The sequence below is a fragment of the Crinia signifera genome, chromosome 6, assembly GCF_055691185.1.
Source record: "Crinia signifera chromosome 6, ASM5569118v1, whole genome shotgun sequence".
NCBI lineage: Eukaryota > Metazoa > Chordata > Amphibia > Anura > Myobatrachidae > Crinia > Crinia signifera.
In genome coordinates this window covers 131,153,945-131,171,582 of record NC_139222.1, presented here as the reverse complement: position 1 = coordinate 131,171,582, position 17,638 = coordinate 131,153,945, and the positions used below count along the sequence as shown (strand labels likewise).

The following is a 17,638-nucleotide window of genomic DNA, read 5'->3' as shown; positions in this document are numbered from 1 at the left end:
TGGCTGCCTTACCACAATATCCCCAGAGGGTTAAGGGACAGAAAGAACAACAGAATATACAATTGTGGTGTGGCGCCTAGAATTGATAAATAAAGTCCATATATATGGTGATCCCAAAGTTCAGTGAAGCAGACCAGAAAGTTTCATCCAATTTCTTGTTTATTTCCTTCAAATTTGTCACCGGCAAAACCGTGAGAAATTACCCAACGCGTTTTGTCTAAAGCGACTTCATCAGGGGTATAATCACAATTCTTTTTTCAAAAAGAAAATCATATCTCCAATTAGTATCAGGAGAAAGGGAAGAAAACCAGTTCTTCAAAGTATCGATATACCACTTCTCATTTTAGCTCTATAGAATGGGATAAGAGCATTTAATACGCTTAGTAGTATACAAGTGTGTGAACACCAATAAAATTCTAGGAAAAAGTTTTCCTTCCCTGTATAGTGCACCTCTCTATATGAGTTCTATCTCCAACAGGGAAGGACAGCAGCATATCCTTCCCTTTGGAGATAGAACTCATATACTGTAATGCTCTCATACCATTCTATAGAGCTAAAACGAGAAGTGGTATATGCTTTTCTTCAATCCACTGGGTGCCGCTCCTGTGGAAAATAACTGCATGCCTACTGAGCTGGGCCCCGCGGTAGCTGATGCTGTAACTATTAGGAGGGCGCCGGTCTATTGGATTTTATATATATATATATATATATATATATATATATATATATATATATATATATATAAAGTCCAGATAGGAGCAGCACTTCCTCGACCAGTCAGATAACTCAGGGTGCCATCCATAACCCCTCGGGGTCAGCATACAGGTCCAGACGGCGGCACTCCCCAAATAAAAGTATTCTCACAGGCAGAATTCAACGTTTCGAACCTTTTATTAACGGTTCTTCATCAGGATGTACAACATATAAAACACACATAACCATATTTATACATACCACTAAGATCTCTCCACCAATTGTGTCAGGTTACTTTGGCGCCAATGTGCAGCTCAACACACCCCCAGCTAGACGTGCGCATCACACGCTACGTCACACAGGAAGCGGGATCATGCCACAGCGTCTCAAACAACCTTCGTTACCTAGGTGATCACACACTCTGCCGCAGCCCCATGACAGAAAACACTGACGATCAGGCACGGCTCCCTGCAACAGACGCGATGCGCGTCACAAAGCGCATCATCACGTTCAGCCGCGCCTCCGCTGCCTGATCCAATCAATGGATCCCTGGTAACTATAGCAATAGTGCGTCTAAACAAAATAAAAATGATCCCTGTGACACAGCACCCCAGCAATTGAATTATTTATCCTAGCACAGGATTTCTACGCACCGTGTCACTGTTTGTGTCTTCACCATGGCTGAGGGAGGTGATGTGAATATTGGTGGTATCGACAGCATCAACCTGGCACTACTTACACAGGGCAACATCCTGTCTTTTTCCGAATCTGAGGCAGAGGGGATCCTCTCCAGACAACAACGTGATGAGGACCCTGATGTGAGTAAACCCCTTGATACCTTGTATAAGGACTGGTTGAAAATGAAACAAAAGGAAATCGATTACTTGTATCATGGTATAACACTCAGTGATTACTTCAAAAACAAGCGCATACCTAGAGGTTTTCGGGTGCGTAATGCCCCTACCATTGGACGGTTCAACGTAGCTTTTTGCAAAAGGTGGATTGCTATACTGAATAAATGCAGCCTTGATTTGATCCTGCTCGTGATCGAGGAGTCTGGTCGCGAGTTAGAGTTGATTAAGGAACGCATTAAAAGTTTTGAGGACACTTATAAAGCTGACTTTGTCTCTGATACCTCTGTTGATTGGCTTGATAAACTTGGTAAGCAAGTCATTGGCTATAAGCGAGACCTAATCCAGTTTAAGAAGCAGAAGCTGGATAAAGTGAATGCTGATTATGAACAGAATCGTGTTTACTCCTGGATACAGGGAGGTGGTAATCAGGCTGGGCCCCGATACCGTGGCAGATATTACAACAACAAACAAGGTCGCACTAATAAAGAAGCCTCTGATTCGTCTTATGAGGTACAGACCACCAGTGATTCAGATAGTGCTCCCAAGCCACGACGACGAGGCAAGCAGCCGATTCCCCCTTTAGGGGTTCGCACACGCCAAATCACACAGCACGCAGGAGGTTCAGGACAAGGAGAGGGGGACAGCATAAGAGGGCGAGGAAGACGGGGCAGGCCGCCTCTAAGGACTTAGTCTTTAACCTCTCCTCCCATGTATTGACTGATGCTGAACATAGTGTGCTTAGTAAGGGCTTATCTTTCGTCCCCACAGCCCGTTTCGACGAGATGCAGTGGGAGATAGAGAAATACAAACTCAATCGATCCTTGAAACTCAAGGAGTATTTCTGTAAAAAGGACTGCCCACCTACATCTAAAGCCATTTATGTGTCCCCCCCTGAAATCCCTAAGCAGTTAGCTAAATTGCAACCACGTTCTGTATTTGAACCTTTATCTATGAACGCTAACATTAAAACTTTCATGCAGGCGCTTGAGTACAATGTATCTAATGATGTACTATCTAGAACTAAGCGTACTACTGTTAAAGCTAATCTTTCTCGTGATGAATTTAATGCTTTACATGATCTGGGTACTTACACTGATGTAGTTATACGGCCCGCCGACAAAGGCGGTGCCGTGGTCATACAAGATTTGACGGATTATAAACTGGAAATCGCCCGCCAATTGGCTGATGATACAGTTTATGAGCCCCTCAAACGTGACCCCACGGTTGAATACACTAAACTACTTGTGTCTCTATTAGATGGAGCTGTTTGCAGTGGTACCATTACACCTGAACTGGCTTCTGCTCTGAGGGTAGTGAACCCCGTAGTACCGCTGTTGTATACCCTGCCGAAGATACATAAGGGGCTTAATGCCCCTCCGGGCAGGCCTATTATAGCGGCGCGGGGTTCACTATTTCAGAATATTTCCACCTACATCGATGCCCTTCTGCAGCCTTGCATTAGATCTTCCAAGGGACATTTGTTGGATACCACAGCTTTTTTGAATGGTATCAATGGCCTAGGACCTATTCCATCTAACAGTTTGCTATGCAGCATTGATGTCACTAGCCTATATACCATTATTCCTAATCAGGCTGGGCTAGAGGCAGTGCGCAAGTTGTTGCATGGCAACACTCACTATCGGGGACCCGATGTTGAGTTTGTGATTATGCTTTTGGAAATGGTACTTACGCATAACTATTTCCTGTATGATAGGACCTTCTACCTGCAGCGCGTTGGCTGTGCGATGGGTAGCAATTTTGCCCCATCGTACGCCAACGCGTTCATGTTAGATGTGGAACAGGATCTTTTCTTCTCAGCCTCCGATGTATCGCGTAGGGTGTTTTACTATACGCGGTACATCGATGATTTGTTTATGATCTGGACGGGATCTCGTGAGGAATTTGTTTCAGTCATAGAGAATCACAATAAATCACTTAGTCCGGTCAAATTGACTTTTACTGTCGACACTGAACGTGTCAACTTTCTGGATGTGACGCTTACGGTCAGGGGTGGCTTGGTTGAGACTTCTGTCTTCACCAAGCCCACTGACCGTAATACGCTACTGCATGCCACCAGCTGTCACCCTGGGTCGACTAAATATACTCCCAGTTTTTACGTGCTCGACGTATTTGCAGTAGTGATGTGTTGGCTGAGGAACAGATAGATATTATGTCTCAAAAGTTCAGTGAAAGAGGCTATGATGCCAGGTTGTTGCGTGAGGCTAAAGTGAAGGCCCTCTCTAAGACCCGCGAGTCTCTGTTGGTATATCGTGATAAAGACGATACTCGTAATCGTCTGCCATGGGTCAATCACTATAGCACTCGCAGCACTGACATTAATAGAACTGTCAAGAAATTGTGGCCACTAGTACAAATGGATCCTACCTTGGAACTGTCTGGTACCATGATTATGCCCAGCTACACTCGTGGCAGGAGTGTGCGGGACATAGTCATGAAAACTGACATAGGTAAATTGCAGCAAAGCAGCAGCGAGTCTTTTTTGAGTGCTAGACCAGGTTGTTTTAGATGCTTAAATTGTATCACCTGTCGGTCTCTTACCACAGGTGAATCCTTTTGTCATCCGTCTAGTGGGAAACGATATGGCATCAGGCACAGAGTAACATGTACAACCAAGTACATTGTGTACATGATTACCTGTCCCTGTTCCCTTAGCTATATTGGCAAAACTGACAGGACACTGAGAGAACGCATGGCGGGCCATCGACACTCTATAAAAGTGGCCTTGGAAAAAGGTGTCAGCGACCAACCGGTGGCGCGACATTTTTATGAGGCACACCACACAATACCCATGCTGCGCTATATGATTATTGACCACATCCCTGAGTCTATTCGCAGGGGTGATAGGTCACGTATGCTATTACAGTGTGAAGCACAGTGGATTCAGCGTTTGGGTACGCTGGCACCCAAGGGCCTTAATGAATTCAGAGGTCTGCATTGTTTTTTATAGGTGTCACTAGTTTACTTATATCTCAGTGTTGATCCTGTGTGGTATGTATTATGTATTTCCTTAATATAAGTACAGTGCCTTGTATTGATTAATATGCCTGATCTTATTTTTTTAATTTGATCAGTTCTGCATTCTTTTAGTATGCTACTCGAGTATCCATTGTATTCATTCGTTTGTATTTACGTTTAATGTGCACTTGTTTTCTTCATTTTTTCCTTTATATGTGTTCTTTATATGTGTTGGTGGAGCATAACTATGTCATTTTATCAGATCTGTGTTTTTGTGATGAAACTTGTGCTGCCGACGCTTTTGCCGGTGACACAGGGATCATTTTTATTTTGTTTAGACGCACTATTGCTATAGTAACCAGGGATCCATTGATTGGATCAGGCAGCGGAGGCGCGGCTGAACGTGATGATGCGCTTTGTGACGCGCATCGCGTCTGTTGCAGGGAGCCGTGCCTGATCGTCAGTGTTTTCTGTCATGGGGCTGCGGCAGAGTGTGTGATCACCTAGGTAACGAAGGTTGTTTGAGACGCTGTGGCATGATCCCGCTTCCTGTGTGACGTAGCGTGTGATGCGCACGTCTAGCTGGGGGTGTGTTGAGCTGCACATTGGCGCCAAAGTAACCTGACACAATTGGTGGAGAGATCTTAGTGGTATGTATAAATATGGTTATGTGTGTTTTATATGTTGTACATCCTGATGAAGAACCGTTAATAAAAGGTTCGAAACGTTGAATTCTGCCTGTGAGAATACTTTTATTTGGGGAGTGCCGCCGTCTGGACATATATATATATATATATATATATATATATATATATATATATATATATATATATATATATATATATATATATATATATATATATATATATATATATATATATATATATATATAGTATTTATCTTGTGGGCAGTCTCACATTGGTGGCAGTTGTCTCATTTAAAAAATCTTTTACCAACTTTTTTTTAACATATGTGAAGCTGCGGCGGCTGGGGACCCTAGAGCTGCTGTGGGTTGCGGGCGGGCGTGTGGAGGGGTGGCCAGCCTCCAGACGAAATTGCGGACATTAAGAGGGGTAGCCGGACATGCAGGTGCTTCTTCTCCCTGCTCAGTCTCCTTGTGGCGTGTTGGCAATACGGAGCAGTGGGAGGGAGCAGGGGAAGGTGGCGGCGGAACGGAACGCGGGCTGAAAGTTAATAATCATTCAGCCCGTGCTGCGTACACACACAGCCATGATGGATAAAAAAACATCCATCGTCGCTGGCATGCTGGTAAAACCAGCCGACGAGGGACCTCGCTAGCGATGATGCGGGAGTGCGCATGATCGCTAGTCTGCAATCTGTGGGGCATACACACTAGGCGATTTTCAGCTGAAAATCGCTCAAAACTGCTATTTTGACCGATTTTTTTTTTTTTTTTTTTTTTTTTTTTTTTTTCAGGTGAAAATCGTCAACTGTGTATGGGCCTTAAGACTGGGTGAGCCATGTGTTTCTTATCTGCTGTCAATTTCTATGTAAGAATAATAATCTAACCCTAAAGAGCAGACTGAATGGGCCATGTGGTTTTTGTCTGTCATCAAATTCTATGTTTCTATATTAAGACACAGTGCCTCAGCATCACCAGGATAGTGCTCTGTGGCTCCGGCAGGGATCACCAGCAGTGCCGCTATAGTACATTGCCCTCAAATTATCAGATTTAGATTCCATTCTAATGAGGATATTTATCAAAGCTTAGAAATAGAGTTCCAACCAATCAGCTCGTAATTGACATTTTTAAACACAGCCTGTGAAATAACAGACGTCAATTGGTTGGTACTTGATCTCTTTCCACCACTCGCAAAGCTCTAATAAAAAATGATTTAAGCCTGTACATCACACTATTCCATAACATTGTTGTCAACTGGCTCTAATGAAATGACTGCTAAAAGGGGCAACCTCATGTTTTCCAATCACTTTGTGGGAAACAATACATATAGGGTTGAGGTGGCCTTTCTCACACCATGGCCCGGCTGTCGGGTAGCAGCCAGATCTATCCACTGAAAAGGGCGGCTGCCAGGCCTTTGCCTTTATTCTGGCTCACTTGCAAATTCCTTCTGAAATGGACAAAACCATGTTCACTGCTTGGGGGGGGGGGGGGGGGGGGGGTGTGACTGCTTTATTTTTAAAATGCAATATAGATCTCACTTTGAAGTAGAACCCCAAATCTAACTGTCTCTGCGCATGTTACTTTGGGTGTGGTATAGGGTTCCGACAGTCGAGAGCCTGACAGTCATTTGCCCGACGTCTGGATCCCGACTGGCCGGACTCAGACAGCATGGCGAGCGCAACAAAACCCTTTGCGAGGAAGAATAGCCGGTGGCCATCGGGAACCCGTCTGTCTGTGTTTTAACAGTCGGAATCCCAACGTCGGGTAAATGACTGTCGGGATCCCGTTTGGCACCCGTTACATCAGCACCACCTGCAGTGCACATGGTTTTGTCCATTTGAGAAGGACCTTTGTGAGTGAACCAGAATATGGGCCCATGCCCGGCTGTCCCAACACGCACACACACAAACTTTATGTGTGTGTGAACGGTCCCATAGCCTTCTGTAACTGCTCCCTACTACTCCTCCCCTAGCCGTTTCTTACTATGCCTCCGATAACTGCTCCCTACAGCTCCTCCCCAGCTGTTACTCGATATGCATCCTTTAACTGTTCTCCACTTCTCATCCCCTAGCCGTTCCTTACTATGCCTCTGATAACTACTCCCTACAGCTCATCCCCTAGCCTTTCCTTACAATACCTCCTCTAAATGCTCTCTATAGCTGCTCCCTTAAGGCCCCCTTACATTATGCGATTTGGGCACGATTTTGCCCGATTCGGATGAATCGGGCCGTGAAATCGTCCCAAATCGCATATGGTGACATCCCCTCCGACCCGATGCGCGGCCCCGTGCGCATCGGATCGGAGATGGGAGGTCGGACGGGCTGCACATAAGATTTGCTAAATCTTATGTGCTGCCCGGAGCCGTGCTCCCCCACAACAGGGGACCTACCAGAGTCAGGCGCAGGGAGCCGGGCAGCATCAGCGGGAGCAGGGGCGGCGGCGCAGAGTACCAGGGAGCCGGGCAGGAGAAGACGCTGCAGCAGCAGCACTTCAAAAAAAAAAGGGCCATACAAACGCATAGGAAGCCATTCATTGGCTGAGACCTCTCTCAGCCAATCAGCGATTGGCTGAGACCTCTCTCAGCCAATCGCTCATTGGCTGAGAGAGTTCTCAGCCAATCAATGGCTTCCTATTCGTTTGTATGGGGTTTTTCTTTTTTTTTGGAAGTGCTGCTGCTGCATCGTGTTCTCCTGCCCGGCTCCCTGGTACTCTGCGCCGCTGCTCCCTGCCCAGCAGCTTCCTGCCCGGCTCCCTGCACCCCGACCCCCCCCCCTGCCCACTCTCTGTTTGCGGGCATATTTCTGCTGCTGTCCCCCGCTCCCATTGTCCCTGCAGCTCCCCGGGAGTGGCATGTGATAAATCGCATGCGATTTATCACATGCAAAACTTGGCACATGAAGTGCCATCGCATGTGATCCCTCCCGGGGAGCTGCTGGGACAATCGGGTCCGACTTGTCGTTATGACAAGTCGGACAAATGTAAGGGGGCCTTTAGACATTCCTTACTATTCCTTCTCTAGAGCTCCCGTCCTCCCCCTAGATCAGTGATTTTCAACCTTTTTACCTTGCGACAAACTAAATAAGATTTTAAAATTGCCAAGGCACACCATGAGATCCCCACAGGGAAAAACACATTGGCCCCCACAGGGAAAAAAAACAAACCTATTGGCCTCCATATAAAAAACATTCATACTGGTCCCCACAGGTAACAAAACTAAATACATTGGCCCTTTTACATGAAAAGAAGAGACCAGTAAATAACAATTGAACTGGTGGTGGCTGTAAACTGGCTTGGGCATCTCTAGATCTGGGGGCACACTTGAGAGCAGCTCAAGGCACACTAGTGTGCCACGGCACAGTGGTTGAAAAACACTGCCCTAGATGTTCCTAAAGGTGCGTACACACTGTACAATTTTTTTTGACCAATTTCATTCATCTCGGCCATTCTGAACGAAATTGGTCAAAATATCTTTCAGTATAACTGCGATGAACAATGAATGATGATGCGCATACCCGCCAGTTGTTCATCAAGATTGTTTGTCATCTGTGTATGCAGCTCAATTTGGATATCTTTCAAAAATAGCCTATAAACTGTAGCTAGATCTTTCGTCTTTCATCTGTCGTCTATATCTTTCATCAACATCTTTCGTCCAGGACACTGGGTTCAAGGGAAATGTCTTTCAAAGAAATTGGTCAAAAAAATTGTACAGTGTGTATGCACCTTTACTATGCCCTCCTCTAGCTGCTCCCTACAGCTCCTACCCTAGCCGTTCCTTACTATGCACTCCTCTGCAGCTCCTCCCCTAGCTGTTCCTTACTATGCCTCCTCTGGCTGCTCCCTACAGCTGCTCCTTACAACTCTTCTATTAACTGTTTTTTTTTAAAACATCCATTCAAGTACTTAATTTCTAACCTATAACTCCTAGCGTGTCAATGCTGTAGCTATGTTTGACTTTGAATGAACCATCCTCATGAAGTCATTAATGTAGTCTCAAACCCACTAATTACTGTATAATGATGCATCTTTGATTCCTTAACAGTCCATAAACTGGTCTGTAGACTATTTAATCTTCTCATAGTAGTCTATAATTTCTGCACTCCTTTCTTCCCTACTGTATATTGCTCTTAGACCGCTCACTCACCTCCATTCCTTCCACTTATATAGCTGCTTCTGTTGCCGAACACCAGATGCTTATAGCGTCTCTGCTTCAAGTTCTAATTAATGTGATGTTTAAATGAAAGAAAGCTTTGATTTTTATAAGTCAAACTTGAATACATACAGTAGATATTTTGTTTCTGTAATCAGATATCCAATCACTAAATTAGTTGTTTTGAATAGGCAACATTAAGATTTATTTTTGGGTATATGCTTAATTCTAGGAGGTTTGGAAGTAAAACCATATTTAGTCTTCTGGACCATAACCACTTGAAGATACTGGTACCCATGTGAGAACAGCACAGGTTAGTGTTAATGTGTGTCCTGTTGAATATAATGTATAGTGCTGCAATTCTGTGACATGTCTGTACAGCTACAGTATTTGGTGTTTCTTGTTTGTTTATAAATATGAACTCTGTGTGTAGGAAGCTGGTGAGGAAATGTGAGACAGCTACAGTGTAATTTTATTATTTTTGGATACAAAATCTGCAGACTAATTATTTTGTGAACAAGTACTGTATGTCTAATCATGCTTCTAGCATGGTTTTAGGTGTATGCAGATCTGCCTGCTGACAGTGCTAAGCACATCAAAGTGCCACCAATAATACTATAGGACAGGTTTACCTGCAGGCCCCAGCTCAGAGCTCCCGCACTAGCTTATACTCTGCTTTATGTCATACTGTAGAGAAAATGACATAACGGGAACATTCTGCTTTTGCATCATGTGACCTCCTCTGCACAAGACAGGGCAGTCACAACAAAGCATATCAAAGTAGATGGGAGTACTGTGCATTCTGTGCTTTCCTCTGTGGGTGGTGTAATCCTGTGTGTTATTAACTAGATTAGCCACTAAGTAATGATGTGTCTGCAGGACAGGTGCTTGCAGTAGCTAATGCTTGGTACACACTAACACAGGGGTTCTCAACCTTTTCCAAATAACGGCATCCTAGAGTATCGGTATTTTTTTTTTTTTACGGCACCCCATAAAAATATTACATTAAGTACGGTAAATTGTGTTTATATGTCATCCTTAGGGTTAGTTATGCGCTCAGGGACAGGATTCACTTCTGTTTGTCCATATATTTTATTATGGGAGGCTACAAGCACTGGTTTTGCCTATAACATTGACTCATTTGAATGACTCCTGGACCACCAACCCGAGGCACCCCCTGCAAGTGTCCCAAGACACCTCAAGATGTCATAGCACACAATTTGGGAACCACTGCACTAATAGATATATTGGCATTTACAGGTACTTGTTTCCTAGCACGGCGCCCAGATTTCTTACGTATGCAAACGTAGTGAAATCGCATCTCATCGCATTGCATGATATGTTTTTACCATGCGATGTATGCAATGCGATATTTGATTGTACAAGCACCCATGCCATGAGATGTGGTGAGTGCTTACAATGAGATGTGATGCTATGTGATGTGATGTGTGCATAGTATGTGATGTGATGGGTGCTTCCAACTGTAAGCACCTGCACCTACGACATTGTTTAGCATCAACCCCAGTATCCACGCCACCCCGAAGTGTGGTGAGAGGTGGCGGAACACGTCCTCCGGCCTTTTCATACCCCCACTATCCATGTCGGTGTGGAGTTGATTTTAGATAGTGTGGCGAGCGCAGTGAGTCACCGAGCCCGAAGCGTGGCGAGCGCAGCGGAATACATGCAATGCGATCCTATGCAATATTTAATTGTATAAGCACTCCTGTGCAGTTAACATGGACATCGCATCACATTGCACACATCGCACAGCACTATAGACGGTACGCAAAGCAATGTGATGCGATTTTCCTACGCAGAATAGCACACTAAGCTATTTGCTTAGTGGGCGCCCTGCTAGGAAACACGTATTCATTTACATTTCATGCATTATACCCATATCTACCAACATTATGACTGGGCCATTACTGCACTAAGGAGTTGTGTGGTAAAAGTGGAGGCCCCTCTGGACTGTTCCAATCTCTCTCAATTATGCAGATGATTGGTGATTGGAACATAATGCTGAATTTTGGGGTGAACGGGAATGATGCAGTCCCCACCTTGCTCGAACGCTGAGTTTTGTGGATGGGCTTGTCTAGGCAAAGTATGGAAATTATGTTGCAGCTTCCATTCCAATACAACTCCTACAACAGTGCTCACTGGGATATCAAGCACTTGGATATTACTTGGCAGCCTTTTCTTTAATATTTTCTTTGGTCTTCATTTTTACAGCTGTACCAATATTTTATTAGTTAAACCATAAAAGCTGATCCCCCCCCCCCCCTTTTTTTTTTTTAATGATTCACAAGTAAAGGCTAATCGGAAGATAGCAGATCAGTGCAACATCCAAGGACATAACTACCATAGGTGCAAGGGGTGCAGCTGCTATGGGACCCAGAGCTGAGGGGGCCCATCTTTACTGTCTAAGTAAGATGTTTTACATATGGGGCCTACTGATATCTAGTTACGCCATTGGCAACATCTTTAATCTGTGTAAACTTGGAGATTCCAGTGGACAGGGGTTGAATACTTATGCAAGCAGCAGTTTACCTTTAAAATAAAAGATCTTCAAACAAATAATTCTGATTTTTAAATATAATTTCCAGAGCCTCCTGCTTTGAAATCGAAATGCTGTGTTGAACAATCTGTGTAAATGTTATTTGTAATACAGACAAATCTTTTGACTTTTTAGGGAAGTTAAATATTTTTCAAGCCACTGTTTATGAAGAATCTTGTACATTGGACCAAAGTCTTCAGAAATGTAAATGAATCATACAGAGTGTGTCTTGCTAGTAGTACAGGGACAACGCCCAATATCCAGGACCTTAAGGCTCCCATACTCTGAGCCGATTTGGTCCAATTTTGTCTGATTCCGAATGATCCGGCCATGAAATTGGACCAAATGGGCTGTGTGTGACATGCCGTAGGGTCTGATACCCTGTGGTCACACCGGTGGGACATCGGATGTCTCGCAATCGGACACATCAGTGGTACATCAAGGTGCTTTTTAGCACCTGTGATGTGTAGGGTCCGATCCTAGGTGTGTGCCAACAGTGAAGCACCGCTGGCGCACACTTATGTGCTGCTAGCAATGGGGTCCATGCGGCGGGAGGTTGGCAGCGTCGGGCAGGCAGATGGTAGTGGCAGGCGGTGGCTGGGAGCTTGTATCGGCATTTTGCCAGTCGGCGGGGCAGGATGCGGCTTCTGAATATTTTGAAAAGACTGGCCGGACATTGATTGGCTGAGAGAATGCTCTCAGCCAATCAGATGGGAGGCCACTGATTGACTGGGAGAATTCTCGCAGCCGATCAGATGGGAGGCCGCTGATTGTTGGAGAGAATTCTCTCAGCTAATCAGTGTCTGACCAGTCATTTCTAAATATTCAGCAGCCACATCCCAATGCCACTACAAGCTCCCAGCTTGGAACCCACTACCCGCCACCACCAGTTACCCCCCCCCCCCCCTCCCCGCCACCACCAGCTGGCCGGACCGCCCCCAGGCTGTAACTTGACAGGAAGGAGATGAGTGGCCAGTGATAAAGTACCAGACACTTTATCACTTCACCGAGCTTAATAAATATATTCTCTTTTTTTTTTAAATTATTATTATTTCTAGTTTAAGATGCGCAAAAGCAAGTACATATAGTTACCTAATAGCATTTCCATTATGATTTTTTTACTAGCTGGCCTGTGCAAAAATTTTGCATGTGAATAGACCAAAAGTAGATTTTTAACTTCGATTTTTAAAGAAACAATACAATGTGCAATTCTAAATTAACAATTCCTCAGAAGTGGGGAAGTTAATCTTTAAAATGATACCTCATTTATCAAGGGAGAAAAAGGGATTGTCACCAAAAATCACCTTCTAGAAATAATCTATACTGTATGTTGATATTTTTCAGTTTATCCATGACCCTAAATGACTCTTTTGGTTACACCTATACCCCTTTCACATAGCAATTGCAGGGTCACACTTGGGATTTTGACACGGATCCGTCACTAGAGTGACCCGGAATTTGCGATGTAAGGTCACCCACAGCGACCTGGGAATAAGCCAGTTCCCTGATGTCATAAGGGGGCAGTGGAGCAGCCTCCTCCCTATAGTGTGAACGGGACCTGGGTCTCTCGACCCGGGTTATCCATTCACACTGCACAGCAACCCGGGTCCAATCTGGGATTAACCAGGGTCAATCCCAGGTTAATGCAATTATTCATAGGCACATACTGTATATAAAATTGTAGCTGATGGAGAGCCGTCCACCTTTCGAAAAAAAAAAAAAAAAAAAAAAAAAATAATAAAAAAAAAAATATATATATATATATATATATATATATATATATATATATATCCCCAATTAGCAATCACAGAGTTAATAGGCTGGTACCAGCCTATTTACTCTAAATTTGCTAATCTGGGCCTTTTGTGTGTGTGTGTGTGTGTGTGTGTGTGTGTGTGTGTGTGTGTGTATATATACATTCAAAAGGTGGACGGCTCTCTTTCATCGGCTACAATTTTATATATGTGCCTATGAATAATTGCAGTAATGATATATGTCTCTATATCTATATGTTTTGTCTAGTATTTTTGTATTGTTTTTAATTGTTTATATTACCTGATAAATTGATCTTGAATTGAATTTCTGTGTCCTTTTGTCTTCGTAAGAGGTGTGATAATTATTTAAAAATTACCATTCTCAATTCACCAGCGCAGTATAATACATTTTGGTTGGTCTCTTTTTTTTTTTTTTTCTTTACTGTGTATGAGTCGCTGGCAGACTCATTTATATATTTGCCGCAGGTGAATTTAAGATTATTAAATTGATTCCATACATTGTGGATTTTTGACCAGATACATTTTTGAAACCGTGCCCAGGTATCTGTCTGATTTGGCCTGGTTGCAGAGCAGGGAGATGGGCAGGGAACGGGTGCACCCCATTCTGTGGGCTGGTGGGGGACGCGATTGGCGATAGAATTGCCAGGAGCCACTCTAATGAGAGAGGCTCCATCTGTATATACCTAGTCCTGACTATGGTCAAATGGAGAAAGGGCAGCTGATTGCTTCTATGGGGGAAAGTAGAATAACATGATGTCTGTGTATTAGAAGGGTGTGAGAATAAAATGATACCTGTGTATAAATGTTTGAAGGTCTATGTTCTAAAAATAGGCAAGTGATGCATGTACCGTTGCCTGTGTATTAGGAGGAGGGGAGATGTATAGTACATGTCCTGATGTCTGTATATTACAGGGTTGCCAACTTTTGTAATTTCCTCTCCGGGAGAAGCCCGAAGAGGAGACTCTCAGCAGGAGTTTGGGGGGTGGGGCTTAAGTGTGGCATCATTAAAATTATGCGATTATGCAACTTTAGCCCCGCCCCCTCCACGAAGATCGGCAGATCTGGTTATTTAAACGGCGAAGGGGGAGGAAGCCGCAATCAGGGGGGGGGGGGGGGAGCAAGGGTCGACCTATTGACTATCGACATAATTGCTGTCGAACTATTGACCACACACTGGTGCGGGTCCTGATTTAGGTGCAGGGGAGTGGGAACTGTCCTAAATCTATGCTTGGTTATATAGTGAAAAATACATGTGTCATGTCTGTGTAATGTAGGAAGGTTGAAGGTGGTACATGGACTGATGTCTGTGTATTATGAGAGTAGAGGTGAGGGTTCTGATATCTGTGTATAAGGAGAGTAGAGGTGAGGGTTCTGATGTCTGTGTATTAGGAGGGTAGAGGTGAGGGTTCTGAGGTCTGTGTATTAGGAGGGTAGAGGTGAGGGTTCTGATATCTGTGTATAAGGAGAGTAGAGGTGAGGGTTCTGATGTCTGTGTATTAGGAGAGTAGAGGTGAGGGTTCTGATATCTGTGTATAAGGAGAGTAGAGGTGAGGGTTCTGATGTCTGTGTATTAGGAGAGTAGAGGTGAGGGTTCTGATGTCTGTGTATTAGGAGGGTAGAGGTAAGGGTTCTGAGGTCTGTGTATTAGGAGGGTAGAGGTGAGGGTTCTGAGGTCTGTGTATTAGGAGGGTAGAGGTGAGGGTTCTGAGGTCTGTGTATTAGGAGGGTAGAGGTGAGGGTTCTGAGGTCTGTGTATTAGGAGGGTAGCGGTGAGGGTTCTGAGGTCTGTGTATTAGGAGGGTAGCGGTGAGGGTTCTGATGTCTGTGTATTAGGAGGGTAGAGGTGAGGGTTCTGATGTCTGTGTATTAGGAGGGTAGAGGTGAGGGTTCTGATGTCTGTGTATTAGGAGGGTAGAGGTGAGGGTTCTGATGTCTGTGTATTAGGAGAAAAGAGGTGAGGGTTCTGAGGTCTGTGTATTAGGAGGGTAGAGGTGAGGGTTCTGATGTATGTGTATTAGGAGAGTAGAGGTGAGGGTTCTGAGGTCTGTGTATTAGGAGGGTAGAGGTGAGGGTTCTGATGTCTGTGTATTAGGAGGGTAGAGGTGAGGGTTCTGATGTATGTGTATTAGGAGGGTAGAGGTGAGGGTTCTGAGGTCTGTGTATTAGGAGGGTAGAGGTGAGGGTTTGGATATCTGTGTATTAGGAGGAAGAGATACTTTTCCTGTTTCTATATTAGAAGGAAATTAGAAGTGACTGTTTATTATGAGGAAATTATGGGTATCTGTCTATTAGGAAGTAATGAAATGAACAATAATACAACTGGTTAGTTTGTTTACCTTTACAACACAGTCACACTATCATACACTTGTTTGTTTCTTTTTTTTTTTATTCCAGATAAAATGTAAACACCCATTATTTCACAAGTACAGAGTGTCATCACTACAACTCCTACGCTCCTGAGTATGCTGCTGGCCGGCCATGCCTTTCTTAGACTGGTACCTCCGGCGCTCATTGGCAACATGGCTGCTTTTACACAGCTTAGTGCTCATGTCCCTCTGCTTCCAGTCTGCTACAACTTTCCCCAAAGGCTGTCATTCCTCCCAGGAGGATGGCTACAAGACTCTGAGGTGCAGCAATGCCCAGCTCACAGAAGTACCCAGAGACATTCCCAATGACACTAATCGTCTATACTTAGACTTTAACCAAATCACCTACCTCCCTTCTGACTCTTTCCGGAACCTCCCAGTTCTTATGGAGCTCGATCTATCACACAATTCCTTGGGTCGTCTAGATGTTACAGCTTTCAGAGGCTTGAGTGATCACTTACATTCACTTGACTTATCTTCAAACAAATTAGTGTCCGTCAACAAGGAAGTCTTTGCTAACCTGAAGGCCAGAACAAACCTCTCTGGTAACCCATGGATGTGTGACTGTGATCTTCAAGAACTTATTCGAATGGTGGAGTTGGACCCAAGTTCATCCAGTGGGATTGTATGTGCTAGTTCTGTGCTAGAGGAACATGCTGGCAAGCCTTTCTTGCAGGTTGTAAAAGATATTGACCTATGCAATGCTTATAAGAGAACCACTGATGTGGCCATGCTTGTCACAATGTTTGGATGGTTTGCCATGGTGATTTCCTACTTGGTATATTATGTACGTCAGAACCAGGAGGATGCTCGACGTCACCTAGAGTACCTTAAATCCCTACCAAGCAAGCAGATGCACACTGAGGAGCCTTCTACACTCAGCACGGTTGTTTGACTCAGTGAGGAGAATGAACCGAAGAATATGTTATTTTTTTACTGGGGAAGGTGCTCCTATTGCCGATATCACATCCCTAGCAACCACCAAGAATGCCCATATCTTCAGATAATTTTACATACTGTATGTGAATTATTATTGTCAGTTAAATTGATTAGACATATATAATATGTGTGTGTGTGTGTGTGTGCATATATATTTGAAGCAAATGCTTCCAAAGCTAGTCTGCTTCCTTGGGATTGCCTCTGTGTTTGTGCATGTGTGAGAGAGAAAGATGTAGTTTCACTCGTTGCCAACAGATGGCAGTGCTTCGGAGACACACAGTCAGACACTAGACCTATATATAGATGATATATATAGTTTTTTTTTTTTAGGTCTAATCAACTTGGCTGACAACAATAAATTACATTTCTAAATTATATATATATATATATATATATATATATATATATATATATATAGACTTTTTTTGTAAAAAGTGGAATATGAAATTATAAATACATCTAGAGTACTTAAAGTGAAAGGAAACTTCCAATTTTTGGTCTTGCCTAATATTTAGGTTAACTTGTCAAAGTCTCTTTTTATATCTTCATAAAGGGTTTAGTACATTTTAGTTGAAGTAATGTTAGATTTTCATCACAGAGGCTTTAGATGAATTGATCCCCAACAACTAGATATGGCTTTGACCTGTAGCTCTGGTCTTCAGCTATTATACTGTATTAGAATTTTACTGTT

At 43.8% G+C, this 17,638-nt stretch overlaps 1 protein-coding gene across 8 annotated transcripts in view; it reads left to right on the top strand.

The window, feature by feature from the left end:
* The window catches only part of LRRC3C (leucine rich repeat containing 3C), a 116,625-nt gene extending 99,312 nt beyond the window's left edge, over positions 1 to 17,313 (top strand). For 4 of the 8 annotated variants that reach the window (XM_083147227.1, XM_083147226.1, XM_083147230.1 and 1 more), the window contains one exon: positions 16,037 to 17,313. In XM_083147227.1, the coding sequence (XP_083003353.1) occupies positions 16,121 to 16,903 (783 nt within the window). In that variant the 5' untranslated portion in view covers positions 16,037 to 16,120 and the 3' untranslated portion in view covers positions 16,904 to 17,313. Of the gene's footprint in view, positions 1 to 5,960; positions 5,998 to 9,545; positions 9,627 to 16,036 lie in introns of all 8 variants that reach the window. The other 4 variants (XM_083147223.1, XM_083147225.1, XM_083147222.1 and 1 more) reach the window with 2 other exon arrangements.
* Positions 17,314 to 17,638: the final 325 nt, after the last annotated feature.